At 47.9% G+C, this 13,082-nt stretch overlaps 1 protein-coding gene across 1 annotated transcript in view; it reads left to right on the top strand.

Annotated features, from left to right (window-relative positions):
* Window positions 1-2: 2 nt before the first annotated feature.
* Window positions 3-13,082, top strand: part of ATP10A (ATPase phospholipid transporting 10A (putative)) — a gene marked incomplete at its 5' end in the record, with an annotated part of 185,711 nt that continues 172,631 nt past the window's right edge. Inside the window, one exon of the mRNA XM_017882354.1 lies at window positions 3-364. Coding sequence (XP_017737843.1) covers window positions 3-364 — 362 coding nt within the window. The remainder of the gene's footprint in view (window positions 365-13,082) is intronic.

The following is a 13,082-nucleotide window of genomic DNA, read 5'->3' as shown; positions in this document are numbered from 1 at the left end:
CCAACCTGCTGCCGCCCCCGGGCGCCGAGGACCCTGCGGCTGGCGCGGCCAAGGGCGAGCGGCGGCGGCGGCGCGGGTGCGCCCAGCACCTGGCGGACAACCGGCTCAAGACCACCAAGTACACGCTGCTGTCCTTCCTGCCCAAGAACCTGTTCGAGCAGTTCCACCGCCCGGCCAACGTGTACTTTGTCTTCATCGCGCTGCTCAACTTCGTGCCGGCGGTGAACGCCTTCCAGCCCGGCCTGGCGCTGGCGCCGGTGCTCTTCATCCTGGCCATCACGGCCTTCAGGGACCTGTGGGAGGACTACAGCCGCCACCGCTCCGACCACAAGATCAACCACCTGGGCTGCCTGGTCTTCAGCAGGTGAGTCGGGCGGGCGGGCGGGCGGGCGAGCGCTGGGTGGCCCGAGGCAGGGCGCCCCGGGAACTTGGTGTTGGGCGCGGTGATTGGCAGGGGCTGGGTGCTTGGAGGGCAGCTCCCCTCAGGGTGGAGGGCCCGGCTGCGCGGGACCCGGTGCCGACCGAAGCCACAGCGCCGCCAAGCCCCCTCTGCGCCCCGGCCGCGGCTAAAGGGGCGCCCTGGATGCGGGGCGCGTGGGGATCCCCTGTCACTCCGTGTCGGAGCCAGAATGATCCCAGGGCTAGAAACCGACGGCCGCTGGGCATCCTCATCCACAGCCGCCCCCATCTGAAGCGAAAGACAGGGAAAGCCAGCCTGGCCCCCTGGCCTGAAGTCCGTGCCTCAGTCCTCGGCCAGGAACAGTGGTCTCAGAGCAGCCGGCACAGGACAGTAGAGCTCAGTCTGAGAACAGCAAGGCTCGGGACAGCAGCAAAGTGAAACTGCCGCCAAATCCTGATGTGCCTGGCACAGCTCAGGTACCAGGGCAGGGAAAATAACAGCAGTGTCCATCCTCCACTGTGAGCCGTGAGCCGCCAGCCAGGCACCGCCCGATAGCTGCCTGCCTAATTTTCTTCATCTTCACTTGCTTCCTCCGGGAAAGAGGCTGTGGGGGCTTTGTGAGCCCTGCTACAGGCAGTACCGGGGTGACCCTGCAATGCACCTCTCCTGCTCTTCCCTCCCTGAGTTTTAGAGTCTCAGGCGGGCCTGTCCGGAGGCCTGCAGCCTTTTCATCCTTTATGCTCTCCACCCCAAGAGAGCCCCTTGGTAGATCCATCTTGGAGCTGTGTCCAGCAGCCTGGACCACCTCAAGGCCCTGTCCCTGAGAAAGGTGGGTCGTCTTAGCCTTCCTCCAAAGCTCAGCCCATCGTTACCTCCTGCCTCACCTTGCTTGACCCCGGTACAGGGACTGAGATGGGCTTCTGAATAGAACATTAGCGGTATCTGGCTTCCATCATGCATGGGGAGACTCTAGGAAGCCCTATGCCCTCTTAGTGGCATATTGTTCCCCTAAAAGAGGAGGGTCACAGTGGTTCTTGCCTCTTACAGGCAGGCATTCATGAGTGCCTTAGACACAGACATTCATGGCTTGGATGAAGCCATGGAAGCTGCCTCTGTAGCTGAGTACCTTTCTCCCTCCCAGCAACACTGCAGTGCTTATGCTCCATATTTATGTCAACAGAGTAAACGGGTTCAGAGAAGTTAAGTAAACCTGCCCAGTGTCACCCAGCAGCAAGGTCGGGGTACTCAAATTTGACCCAGGTCTTCCCGACTGCACAGCTTTTCGAATATTTCTGTGCTCGTGTGAAACTTTTCTAACAGTCACTGGAGGCGCTTGTTAAAATAACAGTTTTCCAAAGTGTCTCACTCAGCAGGCCTGGGATTGAGCCCAGGAATGTATTAGATTAGTGTGCAGGTGACTCTGATATGATGGCTCACACTTTCAGAAACACCTCTCTGCTGCTCCCAAACCTTGCCCTTTGGCCAGTCAGCAAGCGTCACTGTCATTGGACCGGGCTGTGGGATTTCCTGGCACCTGTTCACCAGAAGCCTGAGCAAGGACAAGAGTGGCACCCCTTACACAAATGCCCTCAGTGTCCCCCGCACAAGGCCTCCACCACATAGCCCTGTTGGGGTTCAACAGTTTTAAGCCTTTGCACAGATACCACTTCCTGTTATTACTGAGCCTGTACTCCTGTAGCCTCCTTTTTAGAAATACTTATGCCTCAGGAGAAATAGAGTTTATTTTCGGTTGGCAAAGTGTTTTGAACCCATTATGTCACTTGATCCTTACAGTAACTATCACACCCATCTTGCAGATGAGGAAACTGAGGCTGGGGTCTAAACGCTATTCTCTTGTCTCTGTGACCTTGTAAGGCTTCGTGGGACTTTGAAACTTCAGCTCCCACTTACTATACCCATGTATGCCCCTCCCCTTCCACTCTGCGCTTGACTCCAGGCATCTGAACTCTCCCTCAGACTCTGTCTTTTCCCTAGTGAAGGAACTGTCAGCATTTTTCATTCACTTCCCAGCTGCCTTGAGGACAGTGGGCCCAATGCCCCATTTCTGTTTATTGTTCCCTGGGAAGGCAGGTCAAATTCTTCCAGTCCCAGAAAGGCTGTAAGAGGTGGTGCCAGGCCCTGGGAATAGAAGGAGGAGGAGGCTGGTTTCGCCCAGAGTTTACTGTAGGGACAGATGGCACTGTAGGGCACGTCTACCAGGTGAAGTCCTGGATGGGGCTCCCAGCCCTGGGATGCAGGCTCCATGTCAGGTGAGGCCTCCCAGCGCAGGAGAGGAGTCGAGGACGGTGGTGTGAGGCCAGGAAAATGTTGCCAAGCAAGGTGGGGCAGAGGCCCAGTGCTGCAGTGAGAGATCGGGGGCGGGGGTTTGACAGGGTCATGGCACAGAGATAGAGAACAGGTTCTAGGGTACACTGGGGTGAAGCATTGACATGAAGCCCTGGCTGTCGGAACCTGGCACCCAGACAGCACAGAGGAACCAAGGAAATGACTTCTGTGTCAGGCCAAGGTCTGTGCAGTGCCTTTGGTTGACTGCAGAGAAGATCAGAAGCAGGACTGTGAACTGTCTAGGTCTGTTTTGTGTGGCGCCTCCTCCAAGTGTTGCTGCTCTAGCTGCTGTTATAGGAGTGTCGGTCCAAGCATGCAACGCATTGTTCACGGAGAGTATGAGCAGACTTTAGCTAGAAGTCTTACCTACTGCCACTGTCCCAGAAGTGACTTCCTGGACATTCCCTTGTATGTGGATGTGCAGCCCGTAGTGTGTCATCATTTATGTTATTATTTATGTGCTGTTTTCAGTGACACCATCCTTGGGCCCCTTTCTGTGAGAACCCCCTATGGAGCCTGTTAGAAATGTAGCTTCCCAGGCCAGGGTGCTTGAGAAGTAGTCCTCTGTTTCCTCCTTCTGAACCCGTTTTCTCCTAATCTCACACGCTATTTAGGAAAACCCTCTTGAGCCACACTCAGCAGGTTGGAGGAGCGCTGGGTGATTCTGGGGGATTAGGTCCTGCCTGTGGTGCCTGTGGAGGGGAAGGGCCCACCCACCCAGCATCACCAGGCTGTGGTCCAGTGGGATGAGGAGGGTGTGGGAAGCCCCTCTGGTCATATGGACCTCGGTGTTGGCTAAGGCAGTTCAGAGAAGCCATCTTCCCACAGCCCCCGGTGGGAAGAAAGGGGCTCCCTGCGCTTGAGACCCTGCCACTCAGTGAGCCCTGGTGAGAGTCTAGGGTGATGTGGCCTCTGGCTTTCGTGTGGGGCTCGGACATCCCATGAGCTGACATCGGTGTCCAACACTGAGTGTGCAGCTGGAACAGGGTGCATATCCCTGGGGGCTGAGGGCTGAGGGGGCAGCAGAGCAACCTCAGGGCTCCTGCTGGGCCAGGCTGGAGGAGGAGAGGGGAAGGAGAAGGGCACAGGGACTCAGCCCAGGCTGGGAGAGTGGTGGGCCGTTCTGCAGGCAGGAAGCAGAGATCTCCTATCAGAGGAAGACTGTGTGCCTTGCAGAAAGCGCTCTCATCCACCTCTTCCACAGCAGTGGTTGGGGGAGAACCTTAAATAAGCAGACCTGGCGCTCTGCTCCCAGAAATGGAGTGTGCCTGGCAAGGGTGCTGCTGGAGGAGGACCTGGGCCAGTGACCTCCTCTCTCCCCCAAAGCCTGCCTGGGCTATTGTTATCTTTTTTTTTTTTTCAATTTTCTCCCTTTTGCTTATATGTACATTGTGATGACTTGAATATAATCTTATTGATACTTTTCAGTGTCTGTCTCCAGGATGATGTAACCGGCAGTGTTTCCGCAGGAAATAACCAGAGGCCACTTTTCCCTGAATCTGCTGGGCTCTGTGCTTGGGTCTGAGGGCGGTGTCTCAGTGTCTTTCCGTCATCTTTTGGGAACCAGGTAGTCAGGAGGTGTTCTCTGCTTATTTTGGAATTGCCCTACTCTGGGTCTCTTCCCCTCACTTTGATTTTCACTGCATTTTCCCAGTCCACCAGGGTTATTTATCCAACCTGTGTCCCCTGCCCTTCATGCTTTGCTGTTTCGGAAAAGCTGAGCAGATGAGATGGTGAGATTCTCACTGAACAAAGTCCACCTTTTGTTTTCTTTTCTGCCAGGGCTTTTGTTTCTCTTGTCTCCCCTCTCCCACTCCTCCTTCTTGCCTCTTTCCCTTCCCTTCCAGGTGAGCCTCGTGTCTTCCTCTGCAGCGTCCTTGGCTCTTTCAGGGCGTATTCCCTCCATCCCTCCCTCTTAATGCAACAAGAGGCCAGCATTGAACACATCTTTCCCCTGGGAAGCACAGCATCTCTGTCATTTGAGTAAATGGTTTGCAAAAGCAGAGACAGCAGGACAAGACCCAGGAGTTAGGAACGTGCAGAGACCATGCCAGTTCTTCCTAAGCAGGGTTGACGTTCCTGTAGGTAGGTTAGAGCACTGGACGCTTGCAGAATATTATTTCAACATTGCCATTCACATGTTTGTTGGAAATAATTTTTGGTACCCGTTACATGTCATATATTACTGGGCTCATGAGGTCAAGTTGCAGTGGAAAAAGAACGTTTCTTTTCCTAAAACCTTGGTTGTCATCCAAAGGCAGGCTTGTTCATCAGGCAGTTCTTTTTCTACTTGTTAATATGAGCCAAATGTTGTATATGCACAATTCCATTTTATCCTCCCAACGATCATATCATTTCCACATCCCCATTCCACAGATGAGGAAACTGAGGCTTCAAGGTTCAATAGCTTGCATAAGGTCACGCTCTTAGGGGATGGCAGTACCGTGATTTGAGCCCACATCTACCTTGCTCTGATCCCGTGTTCACCGTTATTACCTTACTTGCTATTCCCACCCCAAAAACAACAGGCCTCATTAAAATAATTATTCTAGAAAATTTCACATACATAGAAATGTGCACATGTAGCAAACCGCCATGTACCATCATCCAGTTTCAACAATTAGCAACTCATGGCTAATATTATTTTATCTGTATTCCCACCTACTCCCTCCTCCTCTCTCATTCTGATGCAAATTCCAGGCATCATGACGTTTTGCCTGTAAATGCATTGGTATTTGTCTTTAGAAAAGCATGACTCTTCTTAAAACTAAACTGTAAATACCATGATCATACCTTAAAAAATTATTATTTTTAAGACAGAGTCTTGCTCTGTTGCCTAGGCTGGAGTGCAGTGGCGTGATCACGGCTCACTGCAGCTTCCATCTCTTGGCCTCAACTGATCCTCTTGCCTCAGCCTCCTGAGTACTTGGGACCACAGGTGCACACCACCACACCTGGCTAATTTTTCTTAAAAATTTCATAGAGATAAGGTCTCACTATGTTGCCCAGGCTGGTCTCCAACTCCCGAGCTCCAGCTGTCTTCCATCCCAAAGGGCTGGGATGACAAGCCTGAGCCAGTGTGCTGGGCTACTTTCCTCATATTGTTAGATACCCAGTCTGTGTTCAGATCTCCACTTGTCCCATAAATGGGATGTGTACATTTCGATGTGTATGTTTGAATTAGCTATAAATAAGGCCTACTCAGCAAGTGGCTGATAAATCTTTTAAGTCTCTTTTAATCTATAGACTTTTCCCCCAGAAAACTCTATATTCTCTTTCTTTTTTTCCCTTGCAATTTATTTTGAAGAAATTGGGTTATTTGTCCTGTGGGGTTTTCCAGGGCCTGAATACTGCTGATGACTTCTGTGTGGTTTCAGGTAACATGTTCTTTTCTACTGTAATTCCTGTGAGTTGGTAGGCGGGTCTGCACACTGCCTCAGCGTTTCATCAGGCTCAGGTTTGAATTGTTGTTGTTGTTGTTGTTGTTGTTTTGATCTCCGCATTCGTAGGTGGTGTTCTGCACTTCCGTTAGGAGACACGTGTGCTCGCTTGTCTTTTTGTGATGTTGACAGCCATTGATGATCATTGCCTATATCCATTGATTTATTAGAGGTTGTAAAATGGTGGTGTCCTAATTTGTGATAGGAAATACTTTTATAAAGAGACACTTCCCCTCATCTACTACCTGGTTTTGCAGTGGTCCAGCCTATATAGTAAAAGAGAAATAAGTGCTTGATATTGGATCACTAACATCTTCTAACGCTAACTGTATTTTAGTCCATTCTCAGGTTGCTATGAAGAAATATCCAAGACTGGGTAATTTCTAAAGTAAACACGTTTAATTGCCTCACAGTTCTGCATGGATGGGGAGGCCTCAGGAAACTTACAGTCATGGCGGAAGGCACCTTTTCACAGGGTGGCAGGAGACAGAATGAGTGCCAGCAGGGGAAATGCCAGACACTTATAAAACCATCAGATCTCGTGAGATTCACTCATTATCACGAGAACAACATGGAGAAAACCGACCCCATGATTCAGTTACCTCCACCTGGTCCTGCCCTTGACACATGGGGATTATTACAATTCAAGGTGAGATTTGGGTGGGGACAGAGAGCCAGACCATATCAGTAACCAATTAGCTTTCTAAAATTCTTAAACTTTCTACTTTGAAATCGTTTTAGACTTAACAGAAAAGTTACAAAAATAGTACAGATGCATACCCCTTACCCACCTTCTTTTAATTTGAACATTTAACTGCACTATAATTTTCAAAAACCAAGAAAATAACATGAGTACAAAACTATTCACTAAGTCACATTCTTTATTTAGATCTAAATGGTTTTCCATTAATGCATTTGTAAGTTTTGGTCAGTATGTTTACATGTTGGTCTTGTGTCCTGTCACCTGGCTAACTCACTTATTATATCTAATAATTGTTTGGTGGCTTCCTTAGCCTTTTTTATATAGAACCATTCAACAGTAATCAGAGATAGTTTTACATATTCCCTTTTAACCTGATATCTTACATTTCTGTTTCTTGCCTGATCGCCCTGCCTAGAAGCTCCAGTATAATGTTGAATAGGAATGGCAAAAATGGATATCCTCCTCTTGTTACTGATCTTAGGGGGAAAGCATTCTCTTTTGCCATTGAGTATGATGCTAGCTCTGTGTGTGTGTGTGTGTGTGTGTGTGTGTGTGTGTGTGTGTGTGTGTTTTAACCAATATCGAGATTTCAAGCTGTGGGATTTTATATATGCTCTTTATCAGGTTGAGGAATTTACTTTTTGTTTCTACTTTATTGAGTGTTTTTGTATCATGAAAGGATTTTGGATTTTGCCAAAGGCTTTTCCTATGTCTGTTGCAATGATCGTGGTAGTTCAATTAATATGACATATACTCACTGATTGATTTTCAAATGTTAAACCAATCTTGCATTCCTGGGATAAAACTTACGTGGTCATGGTGTGTACAATCTGTTGTTATATTTTGCTGGATTCCATTGACTAGAATGTGTTGGAGAATTTTGCGTTTGAATTCATATGTGATATTTGGGATTGGGGGTGGTGTGTGTGTCTTTGTCTGGTTTTGATATCAGAAAAGTACTGCATTGGTCTCATAGAATGAGTTGGGGAGTGTTTCCACTATTTTCTTTTTTCTTTGAGACGGAGTTTCACTCTTGTTGCCCAGGCTGGAGTGCAATGGGGTGAGCTCAGCTCACTGCAACCTCCGCCTCCCAGGTTCAAGCGATTCTCCTGCCTCAGCCTCCAAGTAGCTGGTATTACAGGCACACATCACAACGCCTGGCTAATTTTTGTATTTTTCTAGTAGAGACCAGGTTTCACCATGTTGATCAGGCTGGCCTCGAACTCCTGACTTCAGGTGTTCCATCCTCCTCAGCCTCCCAAAGTGCTGGGATTACAGGCATGAGCCACCACGCCTGGCCTATTTTCTTTTTTGGAAGATTTTGTGAAGATTTGGTATTAATTCTTCATTAAATGCTTGGAATAATTCAACATTGAAAATAGGTTCAGTCTGAGCCTGGGCTTTTCTTTGTGGGGAGTTTTAAAAATTACTATTGCAGGCCGGGCACGGTGGCTCAAGCCTGTAATCCCAGCACTTTGGGAGGCCGAGACGGGCGGATCACGAGGTCAGGAGATTGAGACCATCCTGGCTAACACGGTGAAACCCCGTCTCTACTAAAATACAAAAAACTAGCTGGGCGAGGTGGCGGGCGCCTGTAGTCCCAGCTACTCCGGAGGCTGAGGCGGGAGAATGGCGTGAACCCGAGACTCCGTCTCAAAAAAAAAAAAAAAAAAAAAAAAAAAAAAAAAAAAAAAAATTACTATTGCAGCCCATTTACTTGTTATGAGTCTGCTGAGATTTACTTTCTTCTCAAGTCGGTTGTGATAGTTGTATCTTTCTAGGAAGTTGTCCATTTCATTGAGTTAACACAATTTGCTGTTGTAGAGTTGCTGATGGTATGCAGCATGCGCTTGTAATCCTTTCTATTTCCATGAAGTCTGTAGTAATTATTGTGATGTGGTCTAAAAGCGATTTTCTTTCCCCCCATTCCTTCTCTATTATTAACTAGAATTCTTAGAATAGCTGCTTTTCTTTCTCATTGATTAGTATACTCTATGACTGATGTCATTGTAGTCGAATGGAAATTTGTTTTATTCTGGGGATGATCAGTGGATATGAATGTAATTGATCCTTTTGCTCACACTGTTCCAGCTGTGGCCTTTGGAAGCTCTTTCAGGCTGGCTCTCCTGTCCTTCACAGGCCCCAGCCTTTCTTCTTTCTTGACTCTCCCTTACTCTCTGACTACATGGGATGTTCTGGGCTCATCTATTTTGGCTGCCCCAACTCTAGAATCAACCACTTCTCCTGCGGGCTATATAACTTTTCTAAAAAATTATATTATTATGAATTTGTGGATTTAAATATAATTTGTTGGTTTTGGTTCATTGTAGTTATTATTGTAATTGATTTCTTTGGTCAGTAGGAACCAATCAAGTTGTCTCCCGAATCTTTTTTTTTTTTTCTTAGACGGAGTCTCACTCTGTTGCCCAGGCCGGAGTGCACTGGTGCAATCATAGCTCACTGGAACCACAAGTCGTCTTGTTTTTGGTTGTTTTGTTTTGTTTTAGCTGATTCTTTTGGATTCCACCAGGTCTTACTATTTTAATGCAGTTCTTCTGTACCTTTCAGTGGCCTTTGAAGCCCCACCTGTCTGTTCCCAGGTGCTATACCACGGCCTGCATGGTCCTCATTTAATGGTCATTCATCGTGATGATTGTCAATTCTCAGGTTCCATCCTTCCTGCAAGGTAGGGGTCAGGGGTCTCATCTAGGGGGAGTACTTCCTTTCTGATGTGTTGGCAGACATTTAACAATCACAGTGACTGGCAGTGTCCCTGGCACTGGTACTCACAGCCGGGGTTGCTGGTTGATATGTGATGCCCCCACCTGCCTTTCCCAAAGGCCAGTCAGGCCTTCACTGAGAAGCATGTTTGGAAGAACCTTTTAAAGACAGGGCTTCCCCACGTTTTGGGAAGGTTGAGAAGGGGCAAGGGTGACTGTTAGACTCCTGCTGGTCACAACGTGGTGCTCCAGCTTCTTGTTGAACTCCTGCAGCAGGGGAGCCCACTGTGCACCTTTGTATAAAACTCACCTTGCCATATTTAGCACAGTGACAGAACTTACAGGAAATATGAAGAGCTATTTTGATTTCTGTTTTTTTAGAAGACTCTTAGCTTGACTTTCTATGTTTACTTGTTTTGCATTTTCCCGGAGTGCAGTTTGAACGAATTACCCTGCACATACCTTGTGGTTATTTTTCCACTGGGGATACTGTATTTTGGAATACTTTGCCTACCAAACTATTTTTATTAGGCAATTAAGAATTTTTATCCTCATTTTAAGTTAGAGACAATGAAAACGCCCTTGTAGGGCCTGAAGGAAAACTTTTCCTTTGTCCTCTGAATGTTTGCTGGAAATCAATTGACAAAAGTCAGATTAATAAGAGAAAAGGCATGCACATTTATTAACATGCATAGCACAGAAGAATTGTAGGAGAATGATTGCCCAATCTCAGTGGAGTATGGAGGCTTATATACCCTCTTTCTTAGGGGAAAGGGAGATGGGAAGTGGGGATGATTTTAGGGGGGCACTAAATGGCTTTTAGGGGAATTCACTGTGTTTAACAAACACAGCAGAGTCTGGGCCACAGTCTTTCAGGCCTGCAGAGCACACAGTGGTTTGTGACAAAAGCCTGTCCAGCTGTGTTGACAGACTTCAGTTTTTCCTCCCACAATATGAATTCAGTTAATAAAAACTTGTTTTCCTCTTTGGAGTGTCTGGATTTTAGGGAGAGAAGGGAACTTCAGTTCATCTTGGGCTTTGGGTGAGACAGAGGATTGAGAGGTGGGCTTGGGGGGTGGTTAGAGAGCCGCTTAGGATTCTTCCGTTCAGCACGTCAAAGTGCCATATTTTGGGGTATTGGTTCCTGAGCCCCAACACCCTCAATGAGGTCAGACCCTTGCCAGCAGTTAGATGCTAGGCAGAATGCATTTCTCTTCATCCCAGTGTTCTCATTTAAATTGGAGGGAGGATGGCATTTAATAGGAGAGAGGATAACATTACTTTGGAGGAAGGATGGCATTTAACAGGAGGGAGGATGGCATTCAATAGGAGGGAGGATGGCATTTAACAGGAGGGAGGATAGAGAGAGGATGGCATTAAATTGGAGGGAGGGTGGCATCAAATTGGAGAGAGGATAACATTAAATTGGAAGGAGGGTGGCATTCAACAGGAGGGAGAATGGCATTTAATTAGAGGGAGGGGAAGAGAGGATAGCAGCCTCTGGTGTGCTGTGAGGAATACGTGAAATAATGCAATGCCAGGCAGGCAGGTAAGAATTTGAAAAGGTTAGTTGCAACTCATTATTATTACTGTTACTACTGCTATCATTATTACTATTAAGATCTTTTGATCAGAATAAACTTCCTCAGTTTTTTGAATTTCTAAAATAGTTTTATTTTTAAAGATGAGGTCTTGGAATATCGCCCAGGCTGGTCTCGAACTCCTGGCCTCAAGCAATCCTCCCACCTCAAGCCTCCTAAAATACTGGGACCACACCTGGCCTGTCCACATTGCTAAGACACTGAGTTGTACCTCCAAGCCTAGAGAACTTTAGGTGTCATTTAGCTGTATACTTGTACCATGAGTAAATGGACAGCTTTTGGAAAGAATTTTGAAATATTGGGAATAGATCCGACCCCCATTGAGAATTTTAAGGACCACCAAGGATCCAGAGATACCCTCTGTTGGCTCAAATGTCTTCTGGGAAATGTACCTCACTAGAAGTAGCACTCTGGGGAAATGGGAAAATTAAAGCATTCTTTGTTTAAATGATAATGTGGTGTATATTGTAAATGAAATTGGATTTGATAATCTTTTTGGAGGAAGGTTTGTTTTGAAAACATAAAATGAGTTAAATTCATTGGCTCATTTAATGATGTATTTGATTCATTTTTGCTTATCAACAGTTATAACAATTAAAAAAACAAAAAACAAAAAACCTAAAGTGAGTATTGGTTTTCAAAAGGAAACTCAGCCTGTGGCAGGAAAGGAGAACCTTGGAACAGACGCCTCCATGCAGGTCTTCTCAGAAAGGAGCTTAGTGGGTGCTTTGGAGGCCCGTGAGCTTTTGCATAGCAGGGAACTTTAGATCTGCTCAGGGATCTGCCTTATTTCTGTTTCAGCATCAGATTTGCCTCTTGTATAGGCATCTAGGACTTTTCTAGAAAGGTCCTGGGGTGCGAACGGACCTCAGCGTGGGCCAGGCCAGGTTTGACAAGGCTTCCTCCCCAAGTTCTGCGGAGTCCCCGAGAGATCCCTACTCATCCCTCCCCAGCCTCTGTCTGCTTTGCTTCCCCCAAGAAGTGATGTTTGGCATGGAAACTACTGCTTCTAAAAGAATCCAGTACACGAGGGGTTAACGAAATGGCAGGAAACCCAAGCTGTCACCGCACATTTGAACTGAGTCATTTGCAGAGTTTAAAACATTTCACTACTATGGTGTCCAGCCTTTTGTTTTTGTATACTTCTAATAACAGTTTAAAAAGTCAGGGGCAGGAAAGGTAAATGGAGGTTCCAAGTTCCATCCTTTGTTCAGATGTGACCCTGGAGTCCTTAGGTGCTCTGTGCAGGCGGAGAGGTGAGCGCGGCCGGTCCTGGGGGGCGGTGGGCGTGGTCTCGCCCTGCCCGGGCCGCGGAGTGAGTCACCCGGGCTGGCGGGGGAGGCAGGGAGGGGGGAGGAGCAGCGCTGGGTCCGCTGCAGCCGGGCGCCCTACAGTTCCAGTTCTCCAAAACTGGCCGCCGCGTAGGATGGCGCCAGGGGAGTCGCCTCGCCTCTAGGCTGGCCCCCAGGGTGTGGCCACATCCCTTTTTCTGGGCCTTTCCCTCCAGGGCTCGGCTGAGGCGGTAGCACACACAGCCGGGGCCTCTCCTGCTGCTTTTTGCCAAGTTGGAAATCAGTTTTGTCTCAGTTACAAAACGCATGCACGCCGTGTGTCTCGGTCATCTCCAGTGCTGCACCGTGGCCCAGGAGCATGGTTGACTCAGAAAACCGAGAGCATTGTGAGAGGAAAGACGAGGCAGGGCGAGCGCGAGCTGGGGAGGCCCCTGTTCCTGCTGGGTGCCCCCGGCTGACTCTGTCTCTCTCTGAACAAACCAACCATTTTTGAACATAACTCAAAGCGATGTTTTCCAGAATGTCTCATATACATAATGGGCTACAATTGTTCACCTTCACTGAACAGTTTCAAACTATA

The sequence above is a fragment of the Rhinopithecus bieti genome, unplaced genomic scaffold (genome assembly GCF_001698545.2).
Source record: "Rhinopithecus bieti isolate Rb0 unplaced genomic scaffold, ASM169854v2 scaffold_13247, whole genome shotgun sequence".
Taxonomy (NCBI): Eukaryota; Metazoa; Chordata; class Mammalia; order Primates; family Cercopithecidae; genus Rhinopithecus; species Rhinopithecus bieti.
The sequence above is the reverse complement of the archived record's forward strand: the minus strand, read 5'-3'. Positions and strand labels throughout refer to the sequence as shown.